Source organism: Gamsiella multidivaricata, assembly GCF_025024155.1.
Source record: "Gamsiella multidivaricata strain RSA 2152 chromosome Unknown BC939scaffold_52, whole genome shotgun sequence".
Classification (NCBI taxonomy): domain Eukaryota; kingdom Fungi; phylum Mortierellomycota; class Mortierellomycetes; order Mortierellales; family Mortierellaceae; genus Gamsiella; species Gamsiella multidivaricata.
In genome coordinates, this window is record NW_026251760.1 from 23,812 (window position 1) to 45,585 (window position 21,774).

Here is a 21,774-nt window from a genome sequence, read left to right on the forward strand (position 1 = left end):
TAGTTCTGGACAATATGTATGGGATTGTCTTTCGACGCAAGATGACATAGTACTTTCTCTATGCCGACATGCAGGGCTTACATACTCTTTTTTTTTTTTTTTTTTTTGGCTGGAGTCAAGAAGGAGGCGGAGCATAGTCTATGACAAGGGAAGCCATGATGCTCTCTATACGGACTAGATTACAGTGGATGTAAACCCTTTCCTCCCCCCCCAATACATGCCCCGCGACATATTTGCTTCTTTGTCCTTGTCCATATCCTTAAGCAGGATGCAGGATTATGACTATGAGGACCAGAAGCGGAAGTGTGTCGGCCCTGTCCTTTGGCGCTGTGACAGTGAAGTGTGGAGTTTAGATGCGTGTGGTCCACGGTATTATTTTTCGGCGTAGCACAGGAACATGGGACAGGCACCGGGTTTAAAATCCCTCCCTCTCCCTCTCCCCCCTTTTTTTTTATTCAGGACCACACAGCCTGAGACCCTCAGGCGTCATCGCTGTGGGCGAAGAGAAACAACGGCACGGACCTGGGGGATTATGAATGGCAGCGATTCGATTCGAGTCATGAACGAGAGCAGGGAACAGAGGCGTCTGGACGAATGGATAGGCCTGGGTGGATGTTTGTCATGCAAGAAAAGGTTCGCTGCTCAGGGCAACCGGGAATAAGTTGAAGATGGCGGAAGATAGAGAGATATATTGATCATGTCATTGTCATTATTGTATGCTAGCTATGCTCCATGCTCTGTACTCTGTTCAGACTTCTTGGGAACATAAAAAGGACACAGACATCAGAAAGGGGGAACCAATTCCTCTCCCTCTCTCACACACACACTTTCTCATTCTCTCTTTTTCTTCTACCACTTCTGCTACTTCTATCAAACGTCTTCATCGTCAATTGCTTCTCTCTCATACCTTCTTTCATTCATACACGCTACGAACAATTGACAGCAATCACTGCAACGCAAAGCAACCTGCTAAACCTAAAAAAACACCACACTCGTCCTTCCTTTCCATACAACCAAACTCCCCCCATTGCTTCTCGCCAAAGCCTTTTGAAAGAACGCATCTTTTCTTAAAACTCCACCCGCTTTTATACAGCGTTGCCTTGTTTCTTTCCTTCTCTCCTTCTCTTCATCGTTCCCTCTTACGCGTGCCGCCCACTCCCCTCTCTCTCACACCTTTCATTCCCAACAGTCGACTTGGCCATATACAGTCAATTCGTCTTCACTTTATCTGCACCCATTAAATATATTCAACTGCCGTCATGGGATTCTGTCATCGTTGCGGCGAACTTGTCCACGGCGCAAACTGTCTAAAGTGCGGTGGCCGTTCAGTATGTACGTTCTTTTCTGAGCTCGCGAATGCCAAAAGCGCTATCATAAATGTAACCATGGAGTGCGGATCCCCTCTCCTCGTCGTTACCTCCCCAGCCTTATCCTCTCAATCGATCGTCATCTAGAGAACGCGTTGATGAATCTAACCCTCGTCCAATGAAACTACCTATAGCATCCGTCACAAGTGGGCTCCAGTCCAACTCCAGGAACGACCCTTGGATCAACGCGTAAGTACTACCTCTGCTTTTTTTTTTGTTGTTGTTATTGGCAGCTGTCGACGGGCAGGCAAGCAAAGTAGACAGAAAGGCATGTCCGCCTTGTAGGCGAAAGGGCTGAGGACCCACAACAAAACGACACATAAACACCTCAATCCACGCGGACACTGTACATGGCGTACTCTTTACTCTTTTCTATTTCAGTGCGGATCACGCGGATCATCAGGAAGGGGAGGGGGGCGTCGTGGCCTGTCCTATTCTACTCAGGGGTGGACTGTGGAATCGAAAAAAACGGTATCGAACCTTGGCAAAAACACTCGTACACACAAAGGGGTCGCAGGAAACAGACCAGATGGACAAGCTGATCGATATCCTGTAAACCAGAAGAATGAAGGACAGACCCTGTTCGGAGAGGCACTAACGTTACACTCTCATCAAATATATATATATATAGATATCAAAACATCCTTGATGGAGGCATCTCAAAGCCTTCGAAGCGTATGTCCATGCCCGCTGTTCCTTCCATGACCAAACCGCAGTCGCAGTCACTCGTCATTCAGAAGCACTGTAATGGTTGCTACAAACAGATCTTCCAGGTGCGTCAACATTCCCTCATTTACAAAAACACGCGCACTAGTGTGTCCTATTCTTGGAAGAGACCAATATGATACTAACCGCCGGAATTACATTGCAACCTTGATAGGCCAAGGTGTTTGTGGAGCCAGGGAAGCCGTCTATCATCTACTGCGAGAAGTGCTATATCGAAAAGTTCACTAAGGGAAGCTGTCCGACCTGCACCAAGCCCGTTTTGTCCAAGACCGACCCCTATATCACACACAATAAGCGGACATGGCACGCAGTCTGCTTCAAGTGCTTCAAGTGTCACGTCGATGTAGCCTCAAGGCCCATGGTTGACTTGCGTGGACGACCCTGCTGCGAGGAATGTCTTATGGCACAGGCAGGAGCAGAGAACCAGAGTCCATCTCTTCAGGATCAGGATCTGTCAACCTTCAGAGATAGCCCCACACCCGGAAACCGCTCAGCCGCCAACTCACCAGCACTTTCTTCATCACCCCTGCCTGCAAACACAAGAACATCCAACAGCCCCTACCTTGACGCATCATTGGAAATCCCTTCCCGCCTGCAGCCCAACTTGTCTCCCCTCGATATCAACTTGGACAGGAGCCACATGCAGACAAGCCCACCATTGTCTGCACAGAGCACCTCTAGCCAGTCATCATTGGGGGCATCATCGTCTTTCAGAAACGCTGGATCGAGTGGATACACAAGCGGTACCTCATCGACCTATTCCAGCTTGGGACGTAAGGGCTCTGATTCACTCACGCCCTCGGCTCTCCCATCCGGTTCAGCTTCTAACCTGCTCAGGGCAGAACACGGCTCAACCACAAGTAGCCCAGTCCTGTCCTACCGCCGACCCAGCTCCTCCCTGTCCATTCATTCGTACAACAGCTCCAGGCCATCTTCACCTGCGCTCAGTCGACATGAACAAGACTCCGATGGAGGGTTCAAGTCGAATGACGAGACCGATACGCCCGGCAAGGACCAAGGACTCGCCGAGAACATGTCCGAGTCAACCCTTCACGGGTTGCATCGGGCAAGGTCGCATTCGACGCCCAGTGCAGATAACCGTGTAGATCAATACCCTACCTCGTCCGTGGACGCCAACCTTGTAGCCCCCACAGAAAAGCTCTCCTTGTCGCCAGTAGAACGTCCGCAACCTAAAGCAGAGCCTTCGACTGGGCCACAACGACCGATTATAGGTCGTGCGCGCTCTCGGACCTCTGTTGGTCCAGCACCATCAGCTTCGGTGCGAGCGAGAACACAGGCGTATATGAACCAAGCCAAGTCCGGTAGCTCACCTACAAGAAGCAACAGCCAGATGTTCGGCTCGAGCCAGAACTTGACTGTTAACCGGGCCTCGTCTATGCTCAACCACCCGTCCAAGCAAGAGACATCGCCGTCTGCAGCTGCTTCATCAGAGGCCGAGTCCAAGCGTCCGTCCTTGCAGCGACATGGCCGCCAACGTTCGAGCACTGTCGGAGAGGCCGTCAGTTTCCCTTCCGTGAACGTGGACTCGCCAGTGAGCCCGAGTCTTTGGCGTGCATCCATTCCAGAGAACCATTGTCTGAAGTGTTTGGAGAAGGTGACGGAGAACGGGGTCCGGTTACAGAATGGTGATCGATACCATATCAGTTGCTTTTTGTGCCACGGCTGCAAGCAGGTCTTTACAGAATCGGAATTCCATGTCGTCTTGGGCCGACCCTATCATCCAAGCGTAAGTTTTCTTTTGTGTTTATGAGAAATCATTACATTTTTTATTCTTGAATTGAATTGAATTGAATTGAATAGAATTGAATTGAATTGACTTACTAATGCTGTAATCTGTATCTTTGTGTTATGGCATCGATAGTGCGTCTCTATGGCTGGCCCATCGAGCGCGATGAGTGCGTTGACGAAGTGCCAGCAGTGCCACAAGGTCATTACCGGCAAGTCAATCCGGTTTGCTGGTCTGAACTACCACACACAATGCTTTGCTTGCACACACTGCAACAAGGCGCTCACCAGCACTAGTCGCTTCTTCGAAGTCGAAGGTCGGGTCGAGTGCGAGCAGTGCTGTGACGAGCGCGACAATGCGTCCCATCTGCCGCCCAAGATCGTGCCTGTCCCTCGAGCGGCAGAACACTTCCCGATGCCAGTGATCGACAGTTTGTCCCGACGGGCCAGCCTGCCTATGGAGCCCTCGGGCCCAGGTATGATGGCGACCAATGCCAATGGAAACCTCTCTCGATCTGGTTCTGGTTCCGGCTGCGGATCCCCTGTTGGTTCAGCATCTCCACTGCGGTCACCAGCTTCGCCCTCGGGATCTACGAACAATTTTCTTAACGATGTGAGGGACCAGACCGCCGGCAGTGGAGCAGCGTCACCGGTGTTGGTGATGCCGTCTCCGCTGGCAGAGCGAGCGACCCCTCCGGTGTTGACATCGTTCTTTGGTACGAGGACGCGTCCATTGCCAAAGTTTGGAGGTGTGACGACGTGTCCACGTTGCCATCTGGCCGTGAGTGTGATGGAACAGGTCCCTGGGCCCAAGAATGAGAAGTGGCATAAGAAGTGCTTGAACTGCACGGGATGCAAGAAGGTGTTGGATTCGAGCGCGCTTACGCGTGGTGAGGGCGAGGCCTTCTGTCGTGCATGCTTTGTAAGTGTTTTTTGACTTTTTTTGCTTTCGCTTTATGAGAATGATAGCGTTGTCTGTAAAAGGATACTAACAAGTTTTTTTTAATATTTTATTTGACTCTTGTAGAACAAGACGCGTGGTCGAGTTTGAAGAGGGCGTAAAAGCTAAACACCATTTTTGATCGGCATCCACCAAAGGCCAAGGCGAACCTTCCTTATTTAGTCTTCGTTATTTTTTTTAAAGAAAAAAAGAATAAATGAATGACAATCGAAAAGGAAAAAGAGCGACACTCTTTCATATTCATACCTATCGCGTCATCTTGTACGGTAGAGCATGTCCGCTGTTGCCTCGACGGTACCCTATCTTGTGTTTCCATATGAGCATGTAAAAAGGGGGATGGGATGGTCTAGTTGAACAACAGGCCAGCAGAGTAAACAAGGGTGATTGCGCTTTGTGAAGACGCGTGCTCAGGAATGAATACAACAAGGTCAGTCGCTTCTTCGCTGAGGGTTTATTCATACATGGGTCTGAGGACGAAAAGCGGGAGCGGGAGCGAAAGGGATACATAGTCTAGCATGTGTGTCATTGGTAGCGGGTGTATTTCGACCCAGAAACGCGTATTCTTTTTTTTTTTTTTAGGCAGACCCATGGTGATTTGCGATGTTTCATGCGGATCAAGGCGCGCGTACATGTTTTGTTGCGTGGGCCACCCCACAGCTGAAGGGACGGGGCTGGTGCCTCTTTTCTCTATTTTCTTTTTTTCATCATCTCTTTGTCGTCGCCACCATCATCATCCTTCTCCATCCTCCATCCCTTCATTCTTCCCCTCATCCTCCATCTCCGCTTCCTTCTCGCTTCTACCGTCTCGCGCGAGCGGATACACGCGTCGTTGTTTTATTTATTTGCTTGCTTCTTTTCTTTTTCTTTTTTGTATGTTCCTCCACAATCACCCTTTTTCATCCTTTGCATTGCATTGCGCTGCATTGCCTTTTTTTCTTTTATTTATTTTTATCCACCCATCCCTCGCACCTTGCTTCAAACTCATCCCTCCCATGTTCGCATCTTGCTAGTGTACTTTACCTTGCTTCGTCACGTCGAAAACGATCTCTCGCCCTGTCTGCTTCTGAGCAAGCGCGCCATAACGCCTTTCAACTATCACAACAACAACAAATAAAGAGATCATGAGCACGATAAATAACACGAACACCCCTACCCCAACAGATGGTACCGGCGAACGCGATGCTTCAAACACGAACACGATCAACCACCCTAGCATAAACACCCTCGGCGGCAGCAGTAATACCAACACCAGCATCGACCCGAGCAATGCAACAACCGTCGCGACCAATATCGCCTCTGGACCATTTCTCGGACTCTTTCCCGCGGCAGGAACTGTCACTGTTACACCTACCACTTCCTCGAACGCGGAAGCACAGCAGCAGCCCTCTATCGGGGAGGTCACGACGTCGTCCCTACCACAGGCAGTGTTCGCACCAAGCGCGTCCTCGATTGAGCCTGATGCAAATGTTATTTTATCGCTGTTGCCGAGCATCTCGGCCATCCCGGGAATCGACACCAACGGCGCCAGCTCCATTCAGCCGATAATGGAAGCGCCAACCTCAAACCCAGCAGCAGTAGCCGTTTCACCGTCGACAAACATAGTCCTACAGGCACAGGCACAGGCACCGCTGCAGCGACAGCAGGAACAACCAATGTCTGCTTCAGTGCAGTTTCTGCAGCAGCAGTTGGCTGCACAACAGGAGGCAGCGAACCCCTTGGCTGGCACTGCACAACAAGGACAAGCATCGGAGCAAACACTGGAGCAAGCACGAACAACGCCAGGACTGTTGCTCAATGCACAGCCTTCACATCCAGTCCAATCTCAGCCTTTACAACAACTTGTCACACAGCAGCTTCTCCAGCAGCTACAGCAGCAGCCTTCTCAGAGCCAAAATATGTCTCAGCCCCAACCCCAACGGCAGTCTCTCCAGCAGCAGCGATCGTCTCCAATGCGGACACAGCAGGTACAGATGCCCCAGACTTCTCAAGTGTCTGTAGCAAACCAGGACGGCGCAATAATTTCGTCCATAGATTTGGCAAAACCGGCTATCGCCCCATTGAGTAACGCATCTAGTCAGAAGCAGCTTCAGGAACGGTCTCAGCAACAACAGCATGATCTTCAGCAACTGCAGGAACACAATGCACGACTGGCAGCTGCAATGGCTCCAGCTGAGAGTGGAGGACCGGTACCAACACCTCAGAATAACAGTACCATGCAACCACTGGAGGGCATGATTAGCAACAGCGATAACAACAGCAGTGGCACAACCAATGGCAACAACGCTGACGTCCCGGGACTACATCTTCCACCAACTTCCTCACCCTCAGCACAATCATCAGTCCTCGTGAACGACTCTCCTAGTGTAGGACAGCAACAGACACCACCAGTATTGGAAGGGAGCAAAATTTCGAACGTTGGCGGCAGCGATCACATCGTCAGCTTCCCTAGATCACCTGTTATTGGACTCGGAGTTGAGCCTGAGCCTATGAGTGAACCACTGAACATTTCTGCCGGATCATTTGAAGCACCGGGCTCCAGCAATTCGATCCCATCCAGTCAGCTAGAGGGCGTTAGTCCTCCGGTAGGAAAATCTCCCCAGATCTTCAAAGCAACTTACTCGGGCGTCCCGGTTTTTGAGATGATATGCAGGGGAGTTGCGGTGATGCGTCGTCGCTCGGACTCTTACCTGAATGCGACCCAGATTTTAAAGGTGGCCGAATTTGACAAGCCGCAGCGAACGCGTATCTTGGAAAGGGAGGTCCAGACTGGGGAGCACGAGAAGGTCCAAGGAGGCTATGGAAAGTACCAAGGTACGAAGGTTTTTTAGGCTGTCAACTTTGCTTGGATTGAAATGAATAGTGTCCAGTGTTGAATATTTTCGTTCACACTTACTCATTTACTCCTCCTAATCATAGGAACATGGGTGCCGTACGATCGTGGAGTTCAGCTGTGTCAGGAATATAACGTGCTTCAATTGCTCCAGCCATTACTTGAGTACCAATTCTCGAAGATCAACAGCCCACCTCTGGCGCCCAAACACGTCACTGCCGCAACGAACAGACCCCGAAAACCAAGGGAGCCAAAAGCCCCAGGAAAATCAAGGATGAAGAAGTCAAAGTCAAAGGGAGCCGCTCATCTTTTGCCAAAGCCTGGAATGCAAGGACCAGTTATGGGTATCATCGAAGGTTCCGGTGCTGGTCGCGAGGGATCCATACCGACGTTTGATAATGATGGCGATGATGATGTGAGCACGTCGGATCTTGACGATGAAACGCAAAGTCGTGCTGGTACGTCACTGTCGTTTATTTTGTATGTTGGTTAGCATTTACGAATACCGATGTCAATGGCCGGAGCGGTACTAATACTATTTGGTTATGGCTTTCTCGGACATGAATAGGCACTGAAGCCAGTATGGACGAGACCATGAGCATTTTGTCAGCTCAAACCAGAACACCCTCACCGATTGAGTCGCGTGCAGATCTCTCTTCGAGTGAGATGTCTGATGTAGAAACAAATGCATCAGGACGACGACGGCGCCAGAGATCTGTCGAGCACGCACCAGGACCTCGCAAAAAGCAGAACAGCCGCCCAGGAGATGAACTTTTCATTGGATACCATGGCGGTCACAGCGGGCACCCGTCTTCGCAGCAGCAGCAGCAGCCGCAGCTTGGATACCACAACCCAGCTGCTTTTCATGCTCAGGATGTAGAAATGCGTTTGAGGGACAGTCCTCATTCACCATCCTTGCGTCAACCGTCGCCGTCCCCTCGTCGTGGGCCTTCAAGTGAACGTGGCAGGACTTTAGGTCCAGGGTCATGGCAGGACGATCGTTTGCCGAATGCTGGAATGGCAGCGGATGAATCCAAACAGGGCCTGTATGCGGAGACGCTGCTCAACTATTTCGTATCGGACTCGGTCACACTGCCTTCAATTTTGACCCACCCTCCTCCAGATCTCGATTTTGACCTCATCATCGATGAAGAGGGACACACACCTTTGCATTGGGCGGTGGCGATGGCACGAACAAAGATTGTGAAGCTGCTGGTACAACATGGCGCAGACATTTACAGAGTTAATAATCAAGGGCAGACCGCTTTGATGCGATCGGTTCTGTTCACCAACAACTTTGATCTCAAAACATTCCCGACCTTGCTGGAGATCCTCCAAAAGACCATCTTCACGATTGACAAGAACGACCAGACTGTTTTCCACCATGTGGCGGTGACGGCGGGAATGCGTGGCAAGGTGCATGCATCCCGGTACTACATGGAATGTCTGCTCGACAAGTTGACACAGCACCCCCAGGAGCTGGCCTCGATCATCAACGTGCAGGATGTTGTCGGCGATACGGCACTGATAATTGCCGCACGGATTGGGAACAAGAAGGTCGTGCGATTGCTTCTGGAAAAAGGCGCAGATCCAAAGATTCGAAACAAGTCTGGTCGGAATGCGGATGATTTCCTGCAGGACACAGAAATGAATGTCGCCGGCAGCAGCAGCGGTGGCGGTGGACCTCCTGTGTCTTCTTCCTTCCCTCGTCCCCAGCAGCAGTCAGCGCTGCCACCTTCATCATCCTCGTCCATACCATCACCAGCAATTTCTGGAGGCCATCATCTTTCCCCACAACAGCACCAGCAGCAACAGCAACCACCGCCTCATCATCATCACCAGCAGCTACAACAACAACAGCGTTCCCCTGCCCATCCTCATCAGCATCATCATAACAGCAGCAATATTGGCAGCAGTGGCAACGGCAACCCACAGCGCATGAGCCATACTGTCAGCCAGCAGCAACCGCATCACCACCAAGGCGCCATGCCCCCGTCGGCATCAACCACTCCACGCATACCTAATCACCCATCCCCTAACCCGCATGGTCACCCCTCCTCGACCATGCGATCGATCACTCCACCACCTCCAAGACAAGGAGGTCATACATCACTGTCGTCAAACAACCTGGATCGCTCACCCAATGCAGGTTATCAGGACTACCCTCCCAATCGATCTCCCAGGAACCCGCTCCAATCCCACCTGCCTGGTCCTTCGGCGGCCTCTCCACCTCTCTACGGTCAGCGTCTCGAACCTACCACTCGTCCCAACCCTATGTACGACCCATCGTCTGGACGTGGACACCCGGGCTTTAATGGCCATCCTGCTGGCCCCGCAGGCAATCGAGGATTGGCGATGGAGCGGACTCCATCTTCGTCCAGGGATCCTGCTGCATATGCCTCTGCACCTCACAATGGCAGCGGCCCTGACCAAGCTCAAGGTCGGCCATCTAAGAAGATGATTCCGGTAGTGACGGAGCTCTTTGAGCAGCTGACGCAGGCATATGAGAAGGATTTGTATGAGAAGGAGCAGGATCTTTTGGATGCGCGAAACATGCTGCAGGGGATTCAGGTCGATATTCAGGATGGTCGTCGGGCGATTGACGAGCTGCGTTCCAAGACGATGTATTTGCGTCAGGCGGAGGACCAGGTTAGGACACTGGAGGGTATGATTCGCCACGAGATCAACCTGCGCCAGCGATTGAAGCTAGAACATTTGGTTGCGCAGGAGGAAACGCGATTGAGGCGGGAGATGGAGGAAGAAAAGGAAAAGGAGAAGAACTCGTTTGGGGCGACAGGAACAGGTGCTGTTGATTTGGAACGCGTGCGTGCGCTGGAAAAGGAGGCGGCGGAATTGAGGTCTAGTCTGGCACATCTCCAGCAGACGCGCAAGGACCAGGTGGAGCAGGTTGTGCAGCTGAAGAGTCAACAAGGAAAGAGAAGACACGAGTACAAGCGGTTGATTGCGCTGTGTTGCAATGTATCTATCGATGAGGTCGACGGACTGTTAGGGCCGTTGTTGAGTACGCTCGGAAGCGAGGATGGACTGGTCTAAACGAGGCCGACTCTATTTTATTTGATATATGCTTTTTACTTTTTCTGTATTATTACCATGTTTTACTCTGCCACTCAAATAAGACTTGACACCGAAAATACATAGATCTTTTTTTTTTTTCGAGGTCCTTGCCTTCCTTGACTCCACCCCTCCTTTGATTCTTCAATGGGGTGCATCATGTGACGCACCTCCAATAAATGACCCCGCGAGTTATGGGGGAGATCACTTTTTTGAACAATCATTCATTTGCGAACCATGGACGACAGCATCGAATTCGAGAGCGAAGGCGAAGAGAACTACACGCCCCTTCAACGTCGTCTAGGGAAGAGACCCGCACGGGAGATTGAGGATGACTTTGACGACAATATCGACGACTTTGACGACCTCAAGCGAGATGACGGCGGACGAAAACGCGGTGTGAAGGCAGGAGGGTCAAGTTCAAGAGGTGTACCGCGTGAAGACGACGACCGCGATGATGATGGCGATGGTGATGGCGATGAACATCAGCAGGTTGAGGAAGAAGAAGAAGACGAGGATAAGCCCAATTTTCGACCGGTAAGGAAGGCTGCTTCACCAAGAGCTATAAAAAGTGATATAAAGGATCCAGGGCTTTGGACACTGACAGCAGATCAACTGGTTTTTCTGATAGGCTACAATGGGAGCTATATTCAAAGGCGTCTGGACAGATCCTGGAACCAAAGGTGATGCACCAACAAGGTCTCTGCTTGTCGTTTTCGAGAACTTGAACAAGATGCGTCGTGGACTAATACTCTCATTTTCCTCGCTATGTCTCTATGTAGCCCATAAGGAAGCGTTGGAACTGTCAGCGGAGTACCTACGACTGTTTACGATCGAGGCATTGCATCGGACAGCAGCATACCAGCGGGAACAGGAGGACGAAGAATTGAGGAACGAGGAAACGTTGATTGAGCTCGATTCCTTGGAGGCCATCACACCACAGCTGGTCATGGACTTTTGAGGGCGTTGAGTGTAGCTATTGACAAGTTCAGGCGCAGTCAATGAGCTGTCCAGTTACAACACGCCAGAAGGTCGTTTATGGGCCCTGTCCTCGGCGCAAGAATCATTGCACGGAACGGCATGGTGAGGATAGGCGAGATCTGCCCTTACTGCCCTTCCCGCCTTGTACAGTAGGCGGGCAAGTGAGCTGGAAAGGACGACTTCCCGTCAGGTGTAACAAACATTGCAGCAGCCATGGTTGTCCAAAGACAAATGACATCCTCGCTTTGCGCTTTGGTCATGACAAACACAAAATAAAAAAAACTATGAGTACAACAGCACATTCGCTTTCCCCACAGAAAAAAAAAAAAAAGTGCAGAACACCCTAATCACCTTCATCGTGTCCCATTCTTCATCCTCCACATCTCACCTCCACCCGCTCACTCGCTACAAACACATATACCCCTAATACAGACTCTTTGTCAACAATGGGAAGACGATTATCAATGTTCTGCCCCTGTCTCCCTCGCAAGCAACGAGACAATTTGCTATCCCGATCATTGTACCCTGACCAGGATTCCTCAGGACATGAAGACTACAGTGACGAGGACGACAATGGATACCAGCCCTACAGACACAGTCATACACAATCACATTATCCCCATACCTCTCGTGCACGGCTCCAGTCAATGGAACCATCATCATCGCCACCCAATGCGAGCGGCAGCAATAACGATAATCCCTGGCCGTCCAGGTTTTCCAACGGTCGGCTCTCGAGACATGCGAATCAGCACAGTTCACAGGACAGGAGCAACCTAAGGAAACCAAATCCGTTCAGGACACCCTATCGGGATGATGATAATGATGATGACGAGGATCAAGAGGGAGTAGATGCGAATGGCGAAAGGACGACGACAACAACAACAACAACGACAACGGGGGCGGGGATAACGAGCTTTGAACCATATCGGGACGATGATAGCGAGGAGGACTCGAAGGCGATTCATCCCAAGATGGACTATCCGTCAAATCGGATCCGATCGTCGTCAACGACAGCTACATCGATCAATCCAAGCCCTGCGAAGAGGTTCGTCCGTGCACCCCGGAACCCGCAAGGGAAATCGATGGCGTGGGGCGATGAGGATGACGGATATGGAGATGCGGAGGAGGTGATTGATGTGGATGCACTCATTGCTGAACAGGTATGGGATCCTCTTCTTTTTCCTCGGTTCAGTTCGCAGCCATTGCGTGCATATACCTCTGCGTGCATATACCTCTGCATGTTTTAATCGCCAACGTGCTCTGCTGGTTGATTGGACGGACCTACATGTATTTTTTTTTTACACCCTTCCGCTCGGCTCTCTGCAAACGCTTACATGTCAAAGTGCCAAGAGCTCTACTCTATTCCTCGAAAGAATGAACGTGCACGCTCTGGCATGTTTATTTTCGCTTGGCATGTGGCCACCCCACCTCCCTTCACTTCTGCTCTCTCTACATAATGTGCTGACAGATCATTTAATTCCTAATCCTCCTCCTCGTCTGTCATCTAGGAACGGATTACGAAGGAACTGGCCGCTCAGGAGGAAGCCCTGCGGAAGGAGGAAGAGGCCGCGATTGTGGCAAAACGTATGGCCGCCATTCGTGCAGCTGAGCGGCGAGGGCTTTTGCGGTTCGAGGGTGATCAGCTCGTTATTCCTGGAAGCAGCGTGAACAGCGACAACGACAATGACCATGAAAGTAAAGATAAGGGCTCGTCTAGTGCTGTCAACCAAGGGCGTACGGTCCAGGATGATGGCGACTGGAACTATTCCAGGCGGATTCAGCAGCAGCAGCAGCAACAACAACAACAACAAAACAGACATCCAATGGAACGTACGACATCTTCAGCGGCCTCGTCGTATGTCGGAGGGATCGATGCCTTCAACCAAGAACTCAAGATGATGAGCCTGGATATCAACCGTTCAGAAAGCAAGCACCACAACAAAAATGTGGGCAGGAGTAACTCTCCGCAATTACCACTACCGACACCATATGACATGGCAACAACGACGACTGCAACACCGAAACCTGCACGGATATCAACTTTGACAAGTGCGGTCCAAACTACACCAAAGACGGTTTCAACGGGTGTATCGACATCGTCATCATCGACCTTGAGCCCGTCCTCGGTCATGATTAGTCCCAGAGGAGTGTTCAACAGTGTGGCGACGTTCCTGAAGAAGGTCGATGGGGTGATCGCAGGTGAGAGCGGTGATTCTTCGGACGAGGCGACGTTATCAGACAAAGAACAACAACAGCAGCAGCAGCAGAAACAGAAGCAAGCTCGAGGTGAGGATAAGAGTCGAGCAGCTAGCTATATGAATGGACCCCAAAGCTTGACGACGAATGCTGCCGACGACAATGTAGGAAGGGAAAGAAGCAGCGGTGGTGGATACAGTACCGTTGATGCAGAGGGTCGTGGCCAGCACCGGCAAGATAGTACTGTGGCAATTCATTTGGATGCTCAGGAACGACCGTACCCAGAGGACCCGTTCAATACCCCAACAGGGCCGCACTTTCCAAATGCGGAGCGCCTGTCATCATACTCAACTGACCCCTCCAATGTTAGCAACACTATACCCAAGAGGTCGTCCTCAACGACGAGTTACAAAGCGCCAGAGCCTTCCAAGGCCACAACAGAACCTGTTGCTGTTACGACTGCAGCACCGGAGGCGGGCATGTTTGGGACGTTTACGTCATTCTTTAATACGGGATCAAGTCTCATGGGGTTCTTTGGCGGATCAGGCGGTGATGCCGAAGAGGATGAGAGGGGCCAGAATAAGGAGGATGAGTATGGTCGGCGATTGTCGAGTTTGAAGTATGGGGATCCGAAGAAGCATCGGTTTAGTTATCGGAAGGCGACTGTTGAGGACGACGACGACGACGATGATGATGGCATCGACGACTATAATTTTTAGGAAGCGATCTTTGCTTTGTCCCGTATCCCCATGTCCCCGCTAAAATCTTATGTAAACTCTAAAAAATTCATCCCATATATCGGATGAATTTAGGACAAGGGATACATACTTTCATACCCTCGTATTCAGATACTTTATATCCGCTTTACAGACGCACTTCTATAATATATTTACCATAAAGGACTGGGATCGATCTGTCTACGGCGATGGGTGGATGACTAGAAAGGCCAACTGTCAGACCAACAGGCATGTCAACAATGCCCGTTCGTTCTTCTTTTGCTCTCCTTGGAGGCGCAGGAGAATAGACGGAGTCTAGGCGTTTTCGATCACGTCCATCTACACGCGCTCTTGCTAAGCATGTATACTGCAGCGATCTAAGGTTAGGGAGGTGAAAGGAGCGCGATGAGCACAAATGCTCTTCCTCGGTATGTTCTCCGACAAAGCAAAGCAAACCGAGTAGGCCGCAGTCCCTGCCCGTCATTCGCTTGACAGCCCGAGCACGATGCGATGGGGATGAGGCACTGCAAACCCTAATAACCTTTCCGGGCTCACTGTCTACTCTAAACTAAAGAGCTCTCGGAGCGGCGCGTCCTCAAAAGGGAAAGACCAGCAGCCCCGATCAGGTCCAGGTGCCACTTTACTGCGCTCGCCTCCCTTGTCTCCCCTTATTAAGCATCTTTTCATCCTCTACTCCTTCTTTCCACTTCACTCCACTCTGCTTTTGTCAACTTTGTCGTCTCACCACAAGCATCAAGCACCAAGACAAGCACACGCCCGCGTATCAACCCCATATACCTCCCCTCTCCTAGTTTACAAACCACGCACTCCCTTATAATGCGTTCTTTTGCCAACCCAGTTTTCTTGACTGCGGCCGTCCTGGCCATGGTCGCTTCCACTGTCACCGCGCAGAAGCAAGTCATCGAGATCGATCGTCAGTTTCCATCCAGCCAGGTCAACTCCCTGAGCCAATTGGCCCAGGGACCTTACCCTTCCGGCGAGACCCTCGCGGAGGCAGCACCGAACACGCTCGAGAAGCGTGACTGTACGAGTGGATGCTGCGAGCCCGGATACACAAAGCCGTGTGGAAACTACTGCTGTAGTGTAAGTCCTCATACTTTCTTCCTTATCCATCTTTTTTCTTTTTCTTTTTCTTTTCTTTTCTACAGCGCTCTGCAAGGACTAGGCATTGATCTTTTACATGCCACGCATTAACCCGTTTCCCTGCTATTAAACAACTTTCCTTTTGCTTACTATTGCTAGTCCTTCTCATGCTCGAAATACGGATCAGGTTGCGGTTGCGATCTCGGCCAAATAGAGTGCTCCGACGGCGGGTGCTGTCCTTTGTTGAGCACCTGCACTGCTGGAAACAAGTGCCTCACACACACCACTGGAGGCTTTGGCAGCCCTGGATTGTCCGCCTCCGGGGCTCTGAGCGTGGTCTTGGCCATGGGTGCCGTCTTTGCGAACGTTTAAAATCTACAATAGCACTGCGTAAGCATGCGTGCCGCCGTTGACGTCGCTGCTGCCACCACCTCCTCCTGATGGATGGCATCGGTGATGCTTCTTTTGGGGATAGAGAACGCGAAAGGGACCTGGACGATCGATAATCTAATTTATAATAATATAGTGCAGGCATTTTACTGTGCGAAATAAAATAAGATAAAAAAAAGAGCACGCCGCTTTAAAAGTCGGCCGATCGTGTTTTTTTTTTTTTTTTTTCTGTTTATTTCTATGAAGGGAGATCCAAAAACGCGTGATAGTGTTCGAATCAATCATCCGCGCCGCATCTTCTCTCCCCTCTCGTGTATAGACTATAGTTCGTTCGACGCTCAACCATTGACTTTACGGAAAACAGAATCGCATGCAGTGAATAAAAAACAAATGCATAGTATCTGCATATAGGGTGTATATCTGGGGGGAGGAGGGGAAAGGAAAGCCAGCCCGTTCAAAAGCATGCTCCTCCTTGTTGATCCAAAAACATACTCAGCCCAACTTTGAACTAGTGATTGGAACCCAAAAAAATTAACCCAGTTAACCCGATTAATCCAGTCGAAAATTAATCTTGGATTAATCCAAGATTAATTTCAGTGACGTTACCGATGTTTTCTGAAGAACGTTGGTTCAAGAGCATAGTTCTGCATCACAAGCAAATCCTCCATAGTCGAAATCTTCCTTCCTTTCCTACTCACTCACGAAGCCCAAAAAATGGGACGTTCATCAACCCCTAACAGAGGCTCGCCCTCTCGACGAGTTTCATCCTCAACACCAGCCGCATCTTCTGCATTGGCTCCGTGCAACAATCAAGCAGCAGAACATCCACATTTGAAGCATTATCATTGAGTACTGCAGTGCTCGACTACAACAACAGTGCAATCTCTGCATCAATGTCATCATCATCGTCAACCATCAATTCCAACCCAACCTCTGCTGGTCTTGTGTTTGATGAACACCCACCATCGCAGGATCTTGATATGCTCTCAGACTCTTCACTCACTCCGTCGTTGTCTCTAAGCCAGGGGACTGAACAAATATTGTGGAGAAAAATCCCAGGTAAGCAAGATGCTCGATGTTGTGCTGTAGGGATATAAAAAAGCTTCGCGCTTGAACTTTCATTAATATGGCTACCTCTCTTTTAGATGATGTGCAGGCCAAGTTCAACAACATTACGGCGATCAATAAGAAGAGCGGTCGCACCGAGTCGAAGCGTCAATGCAAGGAGTGTAACGCTAAACTGTCCGGCAATGCTGGAACGACGACGCTCAAATACCACCTTCGTATTCACGAACGTGAGGACGAGGAGAGACGGAAAAGAGCACGGAATCAACAGCACATGGATGAAGTCTCCTCACCAACACCATATACCATGACAGCAACACAGAAAAAAAAGGAGTTCATCCAGGCAGCACTGAACTGGATTACACAGGACTATGAGCCCTTTTCAAGATTTGATTCCCCAGCGTTCCGGGAATTCTTGACCGCCATAGACCCTAACGTCAAACCGGTCTGCGCGAAAACGATTCGGATGAGGCTGCCCGACTTTCGAGCCCACATCGAAAGGCAGATCAATACGCTGTTGCAAAAGACCTTCAAATTCGGGTCGATTACTGTCGACGATTGGACCAGTACTAGTGGTCGCCCGTTTATGTCGATGACCCTGCACTGGCTCGACAGCGAGTTCAAGGCACATGAGCATGCATTGGATCTTGTGCCTCATCCATATCCCCATGATGGCGTTTCGATCGGCAAATTGATCCGTAAGTGGTGAAAGTATTTGTAATTTCCAAATGTGATGTGGTGCGATTCCTAGAGATTTTGACCAATCGTTTTTATTTTTGCTTTTGCGAGAGATAGGTAAACTATTGGAGAGCTGGCATATCCAGGACTTCATCGTGTCTCTAACGACAGATGATGCTAGCAACATGAAGCTGGCTGCGAGTTCTGTGGGCATTCCTAGGGTCGCCTGTGCAGCACACATATTGCACAACACCGTCAACGGGGCGCTGAAACTGCACAAAGCCTTGCACGATGTTGTAAGCAAGTGCCATGACCTCGCGTTCTTCCATAAAAGCCCCAAGATGACGCAAGCGTTGGAGGAGGAGCAAAAGCGGGAAAACGAAACCTTGATTCTGAAGGTCATCATGGACGTTCCCACAAAATGGAGCAGTGTTCTGGCGATGCTACAGCGATTGCTCGAGCTTAAGGATGCGATAGCAGCAGCTCACACCGGTCTGGGCGCTACGGACGATATCGACCACCTGCATGCCATGAACGAGCTCAGCCTCACGAATGAAGAGTGGGATAATGTTCAACTGATCATCGGTGTCCTAACGTTGTTCGAAGAGGCAACATTGATTTTTAGTTCGGCATCTCAAGGTCTAGCAGCATCAATGTTGCCATGGATGACCTCTGTTTTCAATGAGTTGGGAGAGCAGAGTGGAAATCCTACAGCCGATTGTCTCCGCCAGTCCCTCCGAGAAGAACTCGAGAAGCGTGTCAAGGACTCGGAAGTGATGATGAAGGCATCGTTTTTTCATCCTTGTTCCAACATTATCTATAGTAGTATGGACCCTGTCAACTTTGTTCGATACAAGGAAAGGCTTCGTCGTGAACTTGATGGTCTCCGGCCTCGCAACAATGCTTCAGTTCAACAACCACAAAACCAGCAGCAACATACAGGCAGACTTACGGCAGCGCTTCTCGAGCTCGTCGCAATGCAGGACGACAACACCAACGCTAACACCAACGCACCGCGTGAGGACGAATTTGAGAGGTATTTTAGGAATCGCCAATGCGACGATTTCCTTGTCGACCCTGTTCAATGGTGGAAGGAACATCAAACAACGTTTCCGTCATTGGCACTTTTGGCAAGAAAATACCTTTCAATCCCAGCAGCTTCAGTGGCATCCGAGCGGTTGTTCAGCAAAGCAGGTAATTTTGTCACAGAGAATCGGAATCGTTTGACTGGTGATGCGCTGAGAGATCTGGTTGTTTGCAACTCTGGCAGACGATGTTTGCAGAAAGCATTCAATGAGAAATAAATGATAAAAACTTGGTGTATTCATTCTGTTTCTCAGAAAGGACCAGAGAATTAATTCTTGGATTAACCGAATTAATTTTGACCAGGTTAACTCTAGGTTAACCAGATTAACCCTGTGGGTCAATGGGTCAAAATGGATTAATCGGGTTAAAATCACTACTTTGAACTAGTGATTGTAACTCGAGTTAACTCGAGTTAACTCTTCGATGACCTTACTGAATGTATTGTCAATTATAGTCTTTTATTTAAGACATTATTGCTAATTGACAATGCAATCAGTGATGTCATCAAATTTTTCAGTTGAGTTAACTCGAGTTACTACTTTGAACACACTTTTTGCCACCAATTTCATTCGGGTGTGCATATCACGTGCACTTGCAGACACTGGGGCGCTTTTTGAGAAAGCTCATTCCATGCAACGCGGTGTGAGCGAATTTGTGCGACCATGGACCATGCGCAATCTTATTTCTTGTATGTACATATCTCTCTCTCTTTTCAGAATGTGGTCTGGTGACCTCCTCATCCATCCTTTTAGTCGCGGTCGGAACAAGGTGTCTAGCTCCAAGGCACAGTATGATCCTGAGACGGTGCCCATCCAGCACAGGACTCACTCTCCTCAATTTTCCTTTCATTCTCCTGTCCAAGAGACCGAGCATGCATTTTTGAAAATAAACAGCACTGCAGAGAGATAAGAGATATTTGTGTGGAATAGACTAAAGAAAAAAATGCCGTGTATTTGTAGTCCAGCTGCCAAGGCCATTTGTTTCCGCATGTCTCTTAGGTTCGCCCCCGTTTGCCAATGTCAATGTCGATGCTGAGGTTGCTATCGCTGTTGCTATTACAGCTTCCTATTGCTGCTGTCGTTTGCATATATTTTTTTATGGTCTTTATGGCCCAGCGTGCGCGTTGTCCTCGCTTTCTATGGTACTGTTGTCGTTCCGAGTCCGTTTCTCTAATATCCTGCGACTTTGCTCAATGGCTCTTCCAGGTGCCGTGTCAGTGCCTCTGATTTGGCCTTCAGGATCCCTAGCTCCACATCGTCCCGTGCGACTAAACACAAGATCATTGTGCTCACGATTGAGATGGCGACCTTTCCTTCCTACGATTCGTTCATTATCAGAAGTGTAAAAGAGCGTCAGTCCTGTCTATTTTTGAACAGACAATTCTCCAACCTTCCTACGAAACTACAAAAATGGTGAAGAAAAAAAAAAAGAGAGAATAGTCGAGTTGGTGCAGTCTAGTGTTGTTGCGTTCGTCGTTTACCTCGCACTCGAGGATTAGAAAGGATAATGTTCCGACTTCGGGCTTGCAATGCTTTGAATAGATGTTCCAGATGTTGGAAGCGATGGCGCCATAGATGCGTGCATCGCGGTCAGACTGAGCGGCAAATGCGAGTAGCGATCCCTCTGGGTTGAGCAATCTGTTTTGACATTAATGAAAATGAAAATGAAAAGAGGGTGGTGTGAGTTGAGGTATCACTTTTCAATCTGATGTTGACTTGACTGATGTGTCATGAAGCAAACATCCATCCGCGTCTTTTTTCTTTCTCCTGGAGTAGTTACATTGTTGCCTTGACTCCCCCTGTGGTCGCTTGCTGAAGTACTTGTGAGATGAGTTTTGGCTTGAGCATGGCTGTGTTTGTGTAAAAGATGGGTTTAATGGCTACAGCGAGTGTGTGTATGTATGTGGTGTGTGTGTGTGTGTATGTGGTGTGCGAGAGCTCTGCTTGGCACAACAAAAAGGCTAGCTGGGGTATTGGAATCACCTGATTCATACATAGTCGTGCGCTAACGAACCGATATGTCCCCATGGGCTCCAAGGAAGATTCTTTGTTGGCGCCCCTATGTTGTGAATTTAGTCTGCATGTATAGTCAATGATCATGCGTCAACAGTGTATGACAACTTGGACAGTCGAGATTCGCCTGCATGCGATATTCAGTCCGTTTCCAGCCCTTTGCATCTCTAAGCAACATGAGGAGATGGACGAAATACTAGGTCGGGTCAAAGACGAGAGTGCCGCCACAAACATCGTGTTCTCATGCATGACATTGTTGTGGCGAAGCTTTTTTTCTTTTTAGATCGCACAGCAATATATGGAATGTGTTGACGTGTCCTTGGCCCGTCGATTCCTCTACAGGGCCAGGTCTGCAGTGGCAATGCAAAGACAGCGGGACAAAGAAGAATAGCATAAGATAGGGGTGCAAAGGCAATATCGCGTTTCCCATGCATAGCAGTTGTTATGGCGAAGCGATTTCTTTGTTCGTACAACGGTAGGTAGGACGTTGTTTACGCGTCATTCATCCATTCATCTACCCCTCGTCCAGTCGATTTCTCAGGGCTGTAGTGGCAATGCAAAGACAGAGGGACAAAGGTAACTGGTTAAAGATAGCAGGGCGGAGACTATTATGGAGCCTTTAGCCCTTGTTCTGGTATGCTGTGCAGAATTATGCGGGGTATAACTACATGGGGGTAAGCTGGCATGAGGCAAAGATAACCAATAATGCTTCAGTTGTTGCATCCCTAAATGGTCCTTGCGCAAAATGCATTATTCCCTCGTGTTTCTGCATGATGAGACCAAGCGAGTTTTATTCTCTCCTTTTGCTATGAGATCAGAGTGGAATGTGCGGAAACCAAGGCTT

At 49.6% G+C, this 21,774-nt stretch overlaps 8 protein-coding genes across 8 annotated transcripts; 7 read left to right on the forward strand and 1 right to left on the reverse strand.

The window, feature by feature from the left end:
• The first annotated feature begins 512 nt into the window (after positions 1–512).
• Positions 513–1,508, forward strand: BC939DRAFT_233013 (uncharacterized protein). Its single transcript, XM_051550874.1, has 3 exons — positions 513–633; positions 724–1,328; positions 1,502–1,508. Exon 2 carries the CDS (start codon positions 726–728, stop codon positions 1,239–1,241), a length of 516 nt encoding a protein of 171 aa, XP_051410069.1. The 5' UTR covers positions 513–633; positions 724–725; the 3' UTR covers positions 1,242–1,328; positions 1,502–1,508.
• BC939DRAFT_457822 (uncharacterized protein) lies at positions 796–5,364 on the forward strand. Its single transcript, XM_051556521.1, has 6 exons — positions 796–1,332; positions 1,502–1,556; positions 1,999–2,140; positions 2,248–3,840; positions 3,976–4,761; positions 4,867–5,364. Exons 1-6 carry the CDS (start codon positions 1,260–1,262, stop codon positions 4,888–4,890), a joined length of 2,673 nt encoding a protein of 890 aa, XP_051410070.1. The 5' UTR covers positions 796–1,259; the 3' UTR covers positions 4,891–5,364.
• A 557-nt stretch (positions 5,365–5,921) lies between these two features.
• On the forward strand, positions 5,922–10,684 carry BC939DRAFT_505006 (uncharacterized protein; the record flags this gene model as incomplete). Its single annotated transcript, XM_051560599.1, has 3 exons — positions 5,922–7,611; positions 7,717–8,088; positions 8,199–10,684. The coding sequence occupies 3 exons, from the start codon at positions 5,922–5,924 to the stop codon at positions 10,682–10,684; spliced, it is 4,548 nt and encodes a 1,515-aa protein (XP_051410071.1).
• Positions 10,685–10,812: 128 nt separating this feature from the next.
• BC939DRAFT_232992 (uncharacterized protein) lies at positions 10,813–11,577 on the forward strand. The gene has a single exon (XM_051550873.1). It carries the CDS (start codon positions 10,940–10,942, stop codon positions 11,387–11,389), a length of 450 nt encoding a protein of 149 aa, XP_051410072.1. The 5' UTR covers positions 10,813–10,939; the 3' UTR covers positions 11,390–11,577.
• BC939DRAFT_399487 (uncharacterized protein) lies at positions 11,436–11,663 on the forward strand (the record flags this gene model as incomplete). The annotated part of the gene is made up of 1 exon (XM_051552476.1): positions 11,436–11,663. One exon carries the CDS (start codon positions 11,436–11,438, stop codon positions 11,661–11,663), a length of 228 nt encoding a protein of 75 aa, XP_051410073.1.
• Positions 11,664–12,000: 337 nt separating this feature from the next.
• Positions 12,001–14,787, forward strand: BC939DRAFT_457830 (uncharacterized protein). Its single transcript, XM_051556522.1, has 2 exons — positions 12,001–12,843; positions 13,192–14,787. Exons 1-2 carry the CDS (start codon positions 12,130–12,132, stop codon positions 14,596–14,598), a joined length of 2,121 nt encoding a protein of 706 aa, XP_051410074.1. The 5' UTR covers positions 12,001–12,129; the 3' UTR covers positions 14,599–14,787.
• Positions 14,788–15,277: 490 nt separating this feature from the next.
• Positions 15,278–16,231, forward strand: BC939DRAFT_494608 (uncharacterized protein). Its single transcript, XM_051559608.1, has 2 exons — positions 15,278–15,699; positions 15,859–16,231. Exons 1-2 carry the CDS (start codon positions 15,433–15,435, stop codon positions 16,069–16,071), a joined length of 480 nt encoding a protein of 159 aa, XP_051410075.1. The 5' UTR covers positions 15,278–15,432; the 3' UTR covers positions 16,072–16,231.
• A 3,856-nt stretch (positions 16,232–20,087) lies between these two features.
• Positions 20,088–20,765, reverse strand: BC939DRAFT_505010 (mitogen activated protein binding protein interacting protein; the record flags this gene model as incomplete). The annotated part of the gene is made up of 3 exons (XM_051560600.1): positions 20,088–20,234; positions 20,399–20,555; positions 20,698–20,765. The coding sequence occupies 3 exons, from the start codon at positions 20,763–20,765 to the stop codon at positions 20,088–20,090; spliced, it is 372 nt and encodes a 123-aa protein (XP_051410076.1).
• Positions 20,766–21,774: the final 1,009 nt, after the last annotated feature.

What these genes read in the sequence shown, in the direction of transcription:
- BC939DRAFT_457830 (XM_051556522.1), top strand. Translation starts at nt 12,130, where the DNA reads ATGGGAAGACGATTATCAATGTTCTGCCCCTGTCTCCCTCGCAAGCAA. An exon ending in ATGCACTCATTGCTGAACAG is followed by an intron (nt 12,844 to 13,191) that starts GTATGGGATCCT and finishes TCTGTCATCTAG; the next exon opens with GAACGGATTACGAAGGAACT.
- BC939DRAFT_232992 (XM_051550873.1), top strand. Translation starts at nt 10,940, where the DNA reads ATGGACGACAGCATCGAATTCGAGAGCGAAGGCGAAGAGAACTACACG.
- BC939DRAFT_233013 (XM_051550874.1), top strand. Translation starts at nt 726, where the DNA reads ATGCTCCATGCTCTGTACTCTGTTCAGACTTCTTGGGAACATAAAAAG.
- BC939DRAFT_494608 (XM_051559608.1), top strand. Translation starts at nt 15,433, where the DNA reads ATGCGTTCTTTTGCCAACCCAGTTTTCTTGACTGCGGCCGTCCTGGCC. An exon ending in GTGGAAACTACTGCTGTAGT is followed by an intron (nt 15,700 to 15,858) that starts GTAAGTCCTCAT and finishes TACTATTGCTAG; the next exon opens with TCCTTCTCATGCTCGAAATA.
- BC939DRAFT_457822 (XM_051556521.1), top strand. Translation starts at nt 1,260, where the DNA reads ATGGGATTCTGTCATCGTTGCGGCGAACTTGTCCACGGCGCAAACTGT. An exon ending in AACGACCCTTGGATCAACGC is followed by an intron (nt 1,557 to 1,998) that starts GTAAGTACTACC and finishes ATATATATATAG; the next exon opens with ATATCAAAACATCCTTGATG. An exon ending in CCTTCTGTCGTGCATGCTTT is followed by an intron (nt 4,762 to 4,866) that starts GTAAGTGTTTTT and finishes TGACTCTTGTAG; the next exon opens with AACAAGACGCGTGGTCGAGT.